The sequence below is a fragment of the Mya arenaria genome, chromosome 7, assembly GCF_026914265.1.
Source record: "Mya arenaria isolate MELC-2E11 chromosome 7, ASM2691426v1".
NCBI classification, from domain to species: domain Eukaryota; kingdom Metazoa; phylum Mollusca; class Bivalvia; order Myida; family Myidae; genus Mya; species Mya arenaria.
The window spans coordinates 59,480,119-59,493,668 of NC_069128.1; the positions used below are offsets into that span (position 1 = coordinate 59,480,119).

The 13,550-nt window shown below is 39.0% G+C and overlaps 2 protein-coding genes across 2 annotated transcripts; both read left to right on the top strand.

Moving 5' to 3' along the window:
- Window positions 1–69: 69 nt before the first annotated feature.
- Window positions 70–4,226, top strand: LOC128240126 (39S ribosomal protein L4, mitochondrial-like). Its single transcript, XM_052956641.1, has 3 exons — window positions 70–356; window positions 1,907–2,077; window positions 3,187–4,226. The coding sequence occupies exons 1-3, from the start codon at window positions 103–105 to the stop codon at window positions 3,725–3,727; spliced, it is 966 nt and encodes a 321-aa protein (XP_052812601.1). The 5' UTR covers window positions 70–102; the 3' UTR covers window positions 3,728–4,226.
- Window positions 4,227–5,831: 1,605 nt separating this feature from the next.
- Window positions 5,832–13,544, top strand: LOC128239968 (E3 ubiquitin-protein ligase TRIM71-like). Its single transcript, XM_052956440.1, has 8 exons — window positions 5,832–6,038; window positions 6,227–6,567; window positions 7,269–7,455; window positions 9,639–9,781; window positions 10,286–10,396; window positions 10,670–10,828; window positions 11,362–11,568; window positions 11,848–13,544. Exons 2-8 carry the CDS (start codon window positions 6,259–6,261, stop codon window positions 12,658–12,660), a joined length of 1,929 nt encoding a protein of 642 aa, XP_052812400.1. The 5' UTR covers window positions 5,832–6,038; window positions 6,227–6,258; the 3' UTR covers window positions 12,661–13,544.
- Window positions 13,545–13,550: the final 6 nt, after the last annotated feature.

Consider the following 13,550-nt stretch of genomic DNA (forward strand, 5'->3'; position numbering starts at 1 on the left):
AATAACAACAATACTTTTTAATTGGCTTGTCTTGTGTTTTCGTTTACACTAATCTTTAAACCGGTGAAGGTCAAATTTGTTACCTGACATGTGAATCCAAATATGAATTGTATCTTTAAACAATTTGTGAGGTCATGCGCCTTGTCACATGCTAAACCCTTTATAAACACTCATTACAAATGTGGTTCTTTTATATTTACCAACACTTATGCGACTGAGAGTGATAACTTCCCTTCCTCCTTTGACCAGAGGCGAGCTCCCGTCTCTCGCAGGAGGGAGGGGCCAGATTTTGAGGAGGATGTCGATGTTGGGGAAAAGATTGTTAGCAGGCCATCACTACCTATTATCACATCGAGGTTTGAAATATATATTTAAAATATTAATGATAATGCAGATATTTTAATGTCCAAGCTATGTGACGATTACCCTTGGATAAGAACCAGCCGCCCAGTTAGCTCAGTTGGTTCGAGCGCCATGCTAGTGTTTAAGTTGTTGTTGGTTCGAGCCCCATACCAGAAGCACTTTTCCTCCTAAGTTATTAATCGTGGCAGCAGTAAATGGCAGGATTGCCTCTGTCGACCTATAAGGTTAATAAGGGGAGGAGTGTAGTGTGTGTGGGTAAGAACAGGTTAGCTCAGTTGGTTAAAGCGCCGTGCTAGTGTTCTGGTGGCCATGAGTTCAAGCCCCACACAGGGTGCACTTTCCCTCCCAGGTTTACTTCAGAACCAACTGCCTGATTATCTCAGAGTGCAGTGCCACTGTGTCTGCGGTTGTGGGTTCGAGCCCCTCAGTGGGCACCCATTTCTTTCCATTTTAACTTGGATGGTGGCAGCGGTAAAGGCAGAAGTGCCTCCATTGGCCTAGAGATTAATTGGGGAGGAGTAAAGTGTGTGTGTTGTTTTAGTGCCCTATTAGTGTTTTGGTGGTAGTGGGTTCAAGCTTTACACTTGGCACGCTTTTACTTCTATGTTTACTTAAATAATGGGTTTTTAAACTTGAGGGATTTTTTTTTATCATCAGCTGATCATTACTACATTGTTATGTTTCCCTTTTACTTACAACTCTCTGGTGTTAATCCCACACCAAACAATTTCGAGTACTATATGAACTTGAATACCATTTCAATTTCACAATTAGAAACTTTATTGTAAATTTATTTTCAAGTACATATACTTATATTAATCTTGAGTTTGTTATAAAAAAGGATGTTTTATTTGAACATGTGTTCAGTGTGTACACCATGTACAAATAGCTAAACATGCCCTCATTACATGAAGGGACTGACAAATACCTGCCCAATAGTTTATTTTGGTTTTCCTGAGGTTACGGTTAGTAGTCAATAAAGTATCTGATATCAATTCAAACTTTAAGTAGCTACTAATACCATAAAAATCGTGTTGAGTTGAATGCAGTGAGTCTGCTAAGATTTGTGAAAAGACCCATGGGCGCCTATATATATGGACTATGAAGACACAGTAACCCAGACACCATTTTTTTTGACAGGATCATCATATAAGCTCTTGGCTCTTATAACTAGTTTCATTGTATTTTAAATTCAAGCTTGCAAAGTCTTCTTGGATGATATATCCGTTCTAGCCATCGCAGTCACTCGCGAGGACCAGTAAACTTTCACAGAATATTCCTTTTGCCTGGACAAAATTGGTCTGGAAAACCGGAAAAAAAAGCTGATAGGCTTTTATGTTGGGATTATTTTGCAAGACACAGCATTTGAAGCATGAGCTCTTGTTCAAATATTGTTTTTTTCAAAGGAATGATGCCGGATATGGTCCGGTCACCAGGAGTCTACCAGTGGCAAATTTCTTAAAAAGACTGGTGTATATGTATATGGACAAGAGTTGCGGAATAATGAATTACATTTTAAAACTTTTTTATTATTTCTTTACAGAAAGATAGATTTTCCAAACCCTTATGTTGAGCCTAAACAGGCTTGGCTGGAAAATATGAACACAATCCGTACTGAGAAGCTCGGAATAATTGACCTACACCCAGACGTGTTCAGTGCTCCTCCGCGTTTGGATATTCTGTACGAAAATATCAAATGGCAGCAACTGTACAGGTATATAATTTTTATATTTGATAAATAGAAATTCATAAGCATGTAGATTTAGTTATATATTGGAATCCTGTTTGTCATATCACATCCCTTGTCCCATCACACTCTTTGTATTGAATATCTTGAAGTAGGATTGTTGAAAGTTTATCATCTTTACATATGGAAAAAATTACACACCAAATACTGCTGGCACATCACGGACTTGACTGTTTAAGGATTTACGCCCCTTGCCGAAATAAAAAAACAGTGATTACCAATGCAAGTTCTTGCCTTACTTGTCATTGAATACATTGCAGAACTTCGCACATATGTACATAACAGATAGTTCATTGCATAAATGAAGTCACATATGATCACTTTGACAGCGGTATTAAAAAAAAAGCGCTTTATGAAAGGGGCATGAAGTTTTGCAAATGTTGGTCTGTTGGTCTGCACAAATTTTAGAACTGTTTCATACCAGGTATTTATAAACCAAAACTTGATCCTCAAAATAACTCGAGACTGGCATGACCATTGTTGTTGCTGCAGTGACGGTGGCTTGCAAAAACTAATCTTAAACATATCTCAACAACTGTTAAGATTTTCAAAGGAAACTTTATAGTACACATGTAGCCATAGACTCTACACACATGCAGGGTTCTCAATAAGTTTCGGTTGAACCGTCTCAAATAGTAAAGTAACCAACCAGCTTCTACTTATAAATTCTACTTAAAATTCATTCGTTTCCAAATTTGAACCGGCCCAAATTCTTATTGAGAACACTGCACATGTGTAGCAAGGCCCATAACTCTTGCTTTAAGAATTGTTGAGTTATGTCCCATTTCAACTGAAAAAAAAGGCAAAAAAAAAAATGCTGAGTTTACTGTTTTTTTAATTTAAAAGTGATGTTTGATGGATTTCATAGAAATGTGAGGATTTCATAGTCATACTATTTGATACAGATTGACCTTTTTATGGTAGTTAACTTTCATTTTGCAGAGTGCTAGTGTTTTTCAGTCTTTTTAAGTGGTTGACTGTTTAACCCCTATTTTTATTTTTTGCACAGGTACACCATTTTGGCAAATGTCTAAGAATTTCTGTTTATTTTGATGATTGTTTATAACTCTCTTCAGGGAAATAAACTATGAGCGTGCATTGACAAAGGGTGACATGGACAAAGGTCGCAGAAAGCCTTTTAGACAAAAGAGCACCGGCCGCCATCGAGCAGGCAACACGAAGAACCCAAACTTCAAGAATGGCTGTACATCCCATGGGCCACGTGGTCCGCATAGCAAATACTACATGTTGTCCAATGATAAGCGAGAAATGGGACTAAGAATTGCGTTGTCTGTGAAATATGCACAGAACGATCTACATATCGTTGATTCTCTAGAAATTCCTGTAGATGATCCGGAATATCTGCAGGAAATGATGGACACACGTTACTGGGGATTTTCCGTACTGTTTGTTGATGATACGGATGTGATGCCCATGAACTTATCACTAGCGTGTAGTGAGCTGGGACAGTTCAACCTACTGCCCGTGTATGGACTGAACATTTTTAGTATCTTGAAGCATGAAACTGTGGTTCTTACTCTGGCTGCTGTTGAAAAACTTGAGAAAAAGTTGCTTGAGCAACTGCATAGGGCTGATTATAAGCAGCACACAAAGTAGTCTGGGCTTTTAACTGATCTGGCTGTTGTTTAGATGTATGTTATACAGCTGAATAGTTATCCAGGACTCAGCACAATATGATCATTACTCAGTTCGTTAAAAGAAGGAGATACATCTGTGTTGTTCTAAGCCCTCTGTTTACAAAAAAGCTTAGAGATCTTTGGAGATCATTGATCTTTATCTCAAAATTCCATATATGGATGAACATGTGATTTTGATCAGTGATAGCTGGGTAAAAAAAAGATATAAACTTGTTAAGGCTCCATTAAGGAATAGGTTTTGAAGTCTTTGTTTAGCGGGTAAGGGTTAGCTAACTGTAACCCGTAACTCCATATTGAAATTGCAGGACTTGATTCCATCTAGAGCCAGGCCCTTATTTTATGAATTAAGTGCGATGAATGATAACAATATGTAGTTAAATCCAAATTCTGACTGAAGACGAATTGTTTATTGTTGAACATGATGATGTTTTGACTTTGAATACAATTTTGTAAAAATTGTTTTGTCTTTGTCTCCTCCAAGGTATTTGTTTTGTTTGGTGCCTATTTATCCTACTACATATATATATATATATATTCTGGAGTTTCAAAGTTTCATTTATCACTTGTCTGTTGTCTGCTTAGCCCAGCGCATGGTTTCTGCTATCTTAAATTGGAACAGTTACCATTATTTGTATTAAATTGACCACTTTATGCATTTTTAACTGGAATATTTGTCCTGCAAGTTGTGATGTCCGTGGTGGCAGTCATACAAAAATTCCTGCCTTCTTCCATAACCCACAATTCATACAAGGTGTGAGACTGTGACCTGGATTTAGGTTAAAGGACGCACAACATCAATATATTATGTATTTAACTTATTGGTAACTTTTAAGCATTTTCTGATAATACTTGGTACATAACTATTCAAATTTTGACATTCGCCGAGTCTACTTGACATTCATGAGGAATTAGGACATCATTGTTCTAACACTACAGTCAATTGAAGTGGTAAAACATGTTTATTGTAAAACGACAATTGTCAATTTCTTGCAATTTTCAAGAATTTCTTTTTAGTTGTTGATTGGCGTATGTCTTTAAAATTCCTGTTGTAGACAATGTGTATGACTAGTCAATTTGGTGACCTTGACCTTTGATGTGGTGTTCCAAAATTCAGGAGTCTACATAGTAATCTGCGGGTTAGGTAAAACCAACCTCTCCAACAAATTGGAGGACCGTATGTCGGAGCGTTCTATTTATATTGATATCAGACAAGGGTTTTGTACTAAAGGCCACTTTGACCTGCTGACCTCAAAATGGGGGTGGGGGAGGGTAATTTGCAGGTCATGGCCAACCTTCCCAACGAGTTTTAGGACATAAGGCTTGAGCATGCTCTTTACATCAATCGGACAAGGTTTTTTGTTTGTTCAAAGTCACCGCGTACATGACCTTTGACTGATTGAGCTCAAGCTCAATATTGGGGCTCACGAATACGCACTTTGGTAGTTTGTTAAGAGTATTCGAAACTCCTCGTCCAACAAAACGTATGCCAGTACATCAGTAGAAAGTTTGTGAATATTTTGTTTGAATTATATTATAAATTAAATGTAGTGTTTTATCTTGTATTTGTAGATCTAAGTTTAAATTGATTGCCAGTGTATTATTGCAAACATAATTAAGATTCCCAATAGTAAAGTCATTAAGTTAAACTGCTTTTGAAATAACTACGCAATCTACTTAATTGCAGAGTAGTTAAACTGAACCGATTTCTGACATTGTAAACCTACCATATACATCCCAGGTTGTTTTCGATAAAAATGGCCGAAGAGCTCCGAATGTGTTAAGAGAATTTCTTTTAAATAAAGATGGTGCAATAGTTCAATGTCAGATTGGATTTCTAGTGTCCCTGATTTCTATTGTTGTTATCTGAATAAAAAAACATACACGTATGCTCAAGGTTCTCATTTACACCACTAGTAGACTACATGATGCAGAAATAACAAGAGAAGATCTAAATAATTATGTAACCCTGTCTCATAAAAACAGATTTAAAAGAAATACACAGAAATCATTCTTGATAATCTATGCCTACTTGTTAGTGGCATTATATCTATTTCATTATTATTGCATTCTCCCTGGTATTAAATTTCACTTCTATAAGAACTCAATACATACACCGCTGTTTTTCTAAAATATTTCTACCATGCTTGAATTCCCTTCATTGTTCTACTCTCTGGGTTCAGCAAAACTTCATTGAACAAAGTTTCTCTTTTTAAACTTTACTGTGCTAATTGAATGAACCGGGGAAGGATATGAAGTAAAATCGCGAAATTGTAAGTGTCTAGATTTTACTTGATTATACTATATATATTTGTATGTTATTATTAATTTATACCTCTTACATATTATGTTGTCCACTACGTACAAAGGTTTATTCATCAGTGTGCATGTGTTTTATATAGTAACTGAAGTGTGTTTTTAAATTCGTGCGTCTTTTGAAGCGTTAATAAAACTTTTTCAGCGAGTAAAAAAATCCCTCTATTCTGAAAGAGAATGACGGCACAGTTAGTGTCCCCACGTGCAGCGCACGCGCGGAACCTCCGTGAAAATGAGGAAGCTGTCGAATGCAGTCTGTGCCTCAAAAACTTCACAAAGCCGAAAATCCTGCCCTGCTTTCATTCGTTTTGCCTGAAATGTCTCCAAGACTACGTGGAGACGAATGCTCACAATCAGAAATTCGCATGTCCGCTGTGCGCGTGCGAGTGCGTCATCCCTTCCAGTGGTGTGGACGAGTTGCAGACGAACTTTTACATCAAAGCCGCGCAGACGAAACTCAAAATAGCGGCAAATAGTCCTTGTGAGGTAGGTTGGTTTAAAAGAGTATAATCATAGTTTCTTTTACGACGACTCTAAAATTTTTTAGTGAAATCGGTGTATCTCGACCTTTGGAATGTTTAATGAAACAGTTTTCTTTACTTCTTTCATACAAGCAGTCGCTTTGTTTTTGCAACACATTTTATTACAGTTTTCTTTTTTCCTTCAAATATTTGTGTAAATCACATGGATGTAGCATGCCTTTGGGTTGTTTTATTAAAACAAACCAAAAAAAACAACAACAAAAACTTGAAACTTACCACCGTTCTAGTTATAGTTTGTGTTCCAGAGATGAATTAGACTGGGGGTTTCTAACCCACGCCACATAAGCGTTTTAGTAACCAGAACAGATTATACTTGTTTCAAAGGATGTTCCAAGAATACGAATAAATAAGATTTTGTACTTATTTCAATATTCACTTCCTTGTCACATCTTTGTGACGATGAAACGTAGGGTAGAACCCGGGAGTAGGATTTGTTATTTGCCCCAGGTAGAACACAACCGTATACATTGTCAGTAGTCCCTGGGATGTTTAAGTGCAGGATCGTGGCGGTGTGGAGCTGAGGACTTATACAGCGCCTTTAGTATGGGGCTAGTACTGCGATAGATCGTAAAGGGGTTGTTGTTTGACAATATTGTTAAAGTAGTTACATGTAGTTTAAAGTTAGTTTTTTTTTGCCGTTCGCAGGTTTGCGACGATGGATCAAGGGCGGAGCGGAGCTGTATCGAATGTGAACAGAACCTGTGCACGAACTGCAGCAGGGGCCATCTCAAGATGAAGTCGTCACGTGACCACCATCTCGTGTCCTTGACCGAGAAGTCGCACGCGGGTGAAGGTCAGGTCACCAGCAAGTCGTTCTGCGAGAAACACAAAGGTATTTCGGCACAGTACAGTTGTTATCGATTTACGTAACGTAAAACGGAGGCGAATCCTGGATCTACTGTTTGAAGGGGCGTAACAAAATAACAATGCAGGCAGAGATAATTCGTGCCTCTGCTAGAAAGTCCAGTATTTTGCAACTTTGACAGATTATTTAACTTTCTACTGAAAAAGTCATAATTAGAGAAATTATATTTCTATATTACTGCATTATACATGAAGTGGCTTTGTTGAATTAATACTGGTTGAGCTATGTTTGATGACCGAGAAAGCTTACATGGACAAAACAACCTGTACACAACAATATGTTCTTGCAAATCAGAACATATTCTTACATGGTCGCACAAATCTATTGGAGAGCGTTCGTATTAAATTAATTAACAACCCAATCGACAGAAAATGAAATATCATTTCTTTTTTGCGGATCTCTGTTAATGGATAGGCAGAACACATCTTTCTTCGAGATGCGTCGTCTTTTCATGTATATCTTAAAACAATAATATATGATAGCGATCGCAAATGACTATTTTATGGCAGCGATTGCATACATCTGCAAGAGGGTCTACCCTCGATAGTGCATACACCTATACCAATGGTATACAGACTACAGAGCACTCATGTGATCGTCTGTCTGTTGCCCGTGTTGAGTCTTGTAATAGTGATGCGTTACATTCAATCGAACAGCGTAAGCGTAAGGATCTTTGCCGAAATCGATGCCACAATGGCGTTGACGGAAATGAGCACCCGTGTATACACACGTGGACGACACTTTTCTGCATAGGCCGACAACGGGAGAATACTAGTATGTTAACTTTCAAATGATGAAAAATACCCTTATCGAAAATGCCGAAAAGCATACAAATTGGAACCCTAATGCACCGTGTTAAAAATACTTTATCCTGCCAAAGGGAAGACAAAAAACGTCGTTTGCAAACTTGCATAGCAAATCAGGACTGATGCACATAATCAGGGACGAGTGGTTTGGGGCATCTATGAAAAGACGGTGCCTCACAAAGAATGAATTAGCATGCTTCCCATAGAGTTCACATCAATTCAAAGGGAACTCCTAAACGTAAATTATCATTGCCTTCATTTCAGATGTATTATTTAAATTCATGCGAACATATGTCTGTCGTCCCAAGGGTCACAGGTTCTTTCGCCCACACGCTCGACCACTGCACTTTCCGTCTTTGATGAGGGGACAAAAGTTCGCCTGCCCATAGGCTTGATTATGTTTGTGTACATTCTGTTTCCTAGGCGATGATTACTTATGGAGTACGTTTTATACATTCTGATTCCAAAGCGATGAGTTGATTGCCAATGGAAACAGGTTTATATACATTCTGATTCCAAAGCGATGAGTTGATTGCCAATGGAAACAGGTTTTATACATTCTGATTCCAAAGCGATGAGTTGATTGCCAATGGAAACAGGTTTATATACATTCTGATTCCAAAGCGATGAGTTGATTGCCAATGGAAACAGGTTTATATACATTCTGATTCCTAAGCGATGAGTTGATTGCCAATGGAAACAGGTTTATATACATTCTGATCCCAAAGCGATGAGTTGATTGCCAATGGAAACAGGTTTATATACATTCTGATTCCAAAGCGATGAGTTGATTGCCAATGGAAACAGGTTTATATACATTCTGATTCCAAAGCGATGAGTTGATTGCCAATGGGAACAGGTTTATATACATTCTGATTCCAAAACGATGAGTTGATTGCCAATGGAAACAGGTTTATATACATTCTGATTCCAAAGCGATGAGTTGATTGCCAATGGAAACAGGTTTATATACATTCTGATTCCAAAGCGATGAGTTGATTGCCAATGGAAACAGGTTTATATACATTCTGATTCCAAAGCGATGAGTTGATTGCCAATGGAAACAGGTTTATATACATTCTGATTCCAAAGCGATGAAGCAGGTTTATATACATTCTGATTCCGAAGCGATGAGTTGATTGCCAATGGGAACAGGTTTATATACATTCTGATTCCGAAGTGATGAGTTGATTGCCAATGGAAGCAGGTTTATATACATTCTGATTCCGAAGTGATGAGTTGATTGCCAATGGAAACAGGTTTCTATACATTCTGATTCCTAGTAGACGAGTTGATTGCCAATGAAAACACATATTATTTTTTTTTGTATTTTTTGATTCCTAGGCGACGAGTTGAGCTTCTACTGCCGGAAATGCTCAGTGCCGATCTGTCTGCGGTGTAAAGTGACGGTTCACGAGCAGCACACGACGGAAGACCTTGCTGACGTGGCGGCAGAAATACGTGTTCTCCTCATGGACATGCTTAAGGTATGAAATGAGTTCTTGAAAAAAATAACGTACATAAGCGGCCAGTGCCTTCGTCTGCGGTGTAAGGTGACGGTTCACGAGCAGCATGCGACGGAAGACCAGCTAGTGTGGCTGCAGCGATGCATTCTTTTGTAAAGGTATCACATCATTTTGAAAATAAACACATTTTGTCATGGCGAACTTATACCTTTGTCATTAAAGATATTCAAGTCAAACTTGATTCACAACTGTCGAAAATACACATGTACAAGAAAACCCCCACAATTCTGCGTTTCCTCTTCGGCGCTCCTTTTATAAATAAAATCAAAGCACTGAAAGTACTGAGCGGAGGGTACCATAAATCTGTCTGAGATGCTCAAGCCCAACCCAGAGGACGGACACCTTGTCCTTTGTGTACTAGATATCGTCTTCTCACGTACAATATTCTATCAAAAACGTTAACTAGTGTTGTAGACGTTCGACTTTTACTTTTTTTAAACAACATAATGTTGTATTCGATTTTAGGGTGCCCAGGGCATGCTACCTAAGTTCCACAGTCACCTTAACGACATCACCTTCTATAACGATCACCTGGAGAAAGAGCGGGAAAAACTCAAGGACGAGATTATCTCCCAGGTAGAGTGTGCAGCTTTCATTGTGACTTTAGGGAGTGGGATGCAATAATGAAAGAAGTGTCGTCTTCGATATATAATACCAAAACTTGACATAACTCTTCTAGCACTGAATAATCGTTGCACCTCTTTGTATTTAGGACGAATTGTCGTATGTTTTCATGAAAGACCGTAGAGCTAAAAAGGTTATTTTTGCAGGGTATCACAAAATCAAGTATCGAAACCGTTATATTCTACCATTATAATTTAACCAATGTTTAATATTGAATGTTTTTAGACAAAGAAGCTCCATGAGAAAGTGGACGACCTCTGCCGGAAGATGATGGCGGACGTAGAGGACGAGTATTGTGTCGAGGTGGCGCGCCTCGGCACGCGCAGGCACATGATAAGCGATAGGACGACCTCTTTCTCAACGCAGCTCCACTCAGCTAATCAGGTAAAAGCTTTACATATCTGCCAACAACCAGGTCGTAGCAGATGTATAGAAAGAACACTGTGTCGGGACGACGCGTATAAAATATCAGCGATAGAACAGCGCCAATGTCAACACAATTACACACTCATTCAATCAAGTAAGGTGAAGGATGAGTGAGACAGCATCGAGTCTTGTGTCGATGTTATACAAAGCCCCTGGAACGGACACAAATATGATCAGCGATGGGTTGACTTTGCTCTGAACTCCTTTTTCATTTAGCCAATCAGGTAAGAGTTTTTCTATATCCAACCAATCAGATTGAACCTGGCATAGACGACAACAAATGTCAAGATGAAGTGCAGAAAGTGCAGTTCGACTTCGTTCGGACGGCCATTCAGGTTAGCGGTATCCTGTTTCCAGACAATCGAATGGATTGGAATACGCGCATTATTTCGAGGTAGCGCGCAGATATAATTGTAAATTATATAGTTTTATTTATATACCGGGAAATAAATTTCTTATTCGTGAGTTGATGAGCACCTTAATTTCATCAGGTGGTGTGTTACGGGTCGGATGCAGACATCGCATGGAACCGTGACAACTTGGCGGAACAACTTCAGAAGATGGCGAGCCTTGTCACACCCTCGGACATGATTCACCTAAAGATGGACTTTATACCAAGCGATGACGTTACTTCCGCCGGCGTCGGCGACCTCATTGGCGCGCTGAAGAAGATCAGAGATCCAACCGAAAATTTTAAGGTGACTGTTAACAAACTTATTAGAAGTGACGATATAGAATTTGCTTAAATTAAGGTTGCAATGAATTGAAAACATCTAGCGAAGTGTCGTAGAAGTTAAACATTAGAGACCGGGTAAAACCAATTAAAAAGGGCAAATTAGAATTGTAATGCATACTTTAATTGTTATAAATTGTTAATTTATGCGAATTTTATACCATTATACGGAATTTGATGCTTTAACCCTAAGCCTTAAATACGTTTTCACTTTTTCTAGTTTTAAAACTATTTCCTATCAAAGGTTGAGGAGTTCTCGGCATTTTCCGTGGACAACAGTTTCAAGGCCGTCAATAGCGTCTGCCCCGCCGACGACGGGTCCGCATGGATCGCACTGGGCTGGACAGCAGACGCGCACCTGTTTTACCGGCACGGGGTCAAAGTTAAAACGCAGGTGGTGTCCAGGACGATCGACTGTATCGGGCGCGATGGCGAGACACTGATTATGTCAAGCAACGAGCAGAAAGTGGTCGGGAAGCCAGGTCCTGGTTTCAATCTGGACGATTTTGCGACGTTTCCTGGCTACAACCCACGTGGGCTTGCCGTGACGCCAAATGGTGACGTATTGATTTGCCTTGCACAGTCAGCTGCGTTCCAAGACTACAGGCCGAATCACAGAAATAAAGTTGTCCGCTTAAATTCAGCCGGGAAGATGATCAATGAATATGGCGCAGACGGGAAGTTGTTCATGTACCCGCTTCGGGTTGCGGTCAACGTCAACGGCGACATTTGCGTATCTGACTGCCGAAAACAGAAGGTCATCATTGTCAAAAAGACGGGCGAGTTGAAGACAGAATATAACGGTTCTCCTGGTGAAGAGGAAAGACGCTTCGAGCCGCGGGGAATCGCCTGCGATGCCCGAGGCCACATCTTCGTGGCGGACGGAGCGGGCCACGCCATACACATGCTTGACCATACGGGGCGGTTTATGCGCCATGTAGTCACAGAGGACCAGGGGCTGTTTGGCCCCTACTCGGTTGCCGTTGATAGGGACGATTACCTATGGGTCGGTTGTAGGGACGCTGATATTAAGGTGTACAAGCTTAACTGGACGTAGGGTGCGGCCCTGCTAATGTTTATACAAAGCTTAACAGGATATTGAGCTCGGCCGGGTGCATTTTTTATTCAGAGAGTATTTATTAAAACAAATCACGTGACAATATTGTAAGAACAAGTGAAAGCGTAACAGGATATTGAGCTCGGCCGGCTTAGTTTTTTCAGAGAATATTTATAAAACAAATCACGTGACTACATTGTAAGATCAAGTAAAGGCAAAAACACAGTCAACGCATGTTCACTCATTTGAGCATGTTAGTACAATACTAAGAGTCTGATAGATTTAGTTTCACAATGAAAACTTTTGGAAATAGATATGTGTTGTTAGAATAGGACTTTTACCGGAATGTTACGTTTTGATGGTGAACCCATACGAGTTTAGCATCACTTGAAAGCTATTTGCTAAGTGATTATTGAAAATTTAGAAAAAAACAACTCAACAACAAATAAAATGTAAAATGACCGAGTGTACTTCATTCATCAAGTATTATTAGCCTGTACATGGGCTCTTTAGTTAAACAGAAATCGGATTACACAAAATATTTTGGTATTTTTGAAAGCCAAAAGAAATTGTTATATTATGTTTGGTATATTTTTTACACTTTCCTTTCTCTTTCAAATGATACAGAAATCCTATGGGGGTCACCATGCATCTAAAATTGACATAATTGTGAGTCACATACCTTAATATTTAAAATGGTAGAGTAGTGCAGCAACCGTGCTTAGGTTAATTAGGTATAAATTAGTGAAGTGAAAGCCCTTTTGAAATGTGTAAAATAAAACGCACATGTGTTTGTCATTATATTTTAGTGCGTATTATGCATATTTATGCTGTTTGACGTGAACACATAGTTTCTTAATGATAAAAGAAATAAAACTATTTTTTTTTGT

Excerpts from the sequence above, each read along its gene's own strand:
- LOC128240126 (XM_052956641.1), top strand. The coding sequence starts at position 103 with ATGAATTGTATCTTTAAACAATTTGTGAGGTCATGCGCCTTGTCACAT. Across the intron at positions 357-1,906 it reads CTACCTATTATCACATCGAG|AAAGATAGATTTTCCAAACC; the intron begins GTTTGAAATATA and ends ATTTCTTTACAG. Across the intron at positions 2,078-3,186 it reads AAATGGCAGCAACTGTACAG|GGAAATAAACTATGAGCGTG; the intron begins GTATATAATTTT and ends AACTCTCTTCAG.
- LOC128239968 (XM_052956440.1), top strand. The coding sequence starts at position 6,259 with ATGACGGCACAGTTAGTGTCCCCACGTGCAGCGCACGCGCGGAACCTC. Across the intron at positions 7,456-9,638 it reads GTTCTGCGAGAAACACAAAG|GCGACGAGTTGAGCTTCTAC; the intron begins GTATTTCGGCAC and ends TTTGATTCCTAG. Across the intron at positions 10,397-10,669 it reads AGGACGAGATTATCTCCCAG|ACAAAGAAGCTCCATGAGAA; the intron begins GTAGAGTGTGCA and ends GAATGTTTTTAG.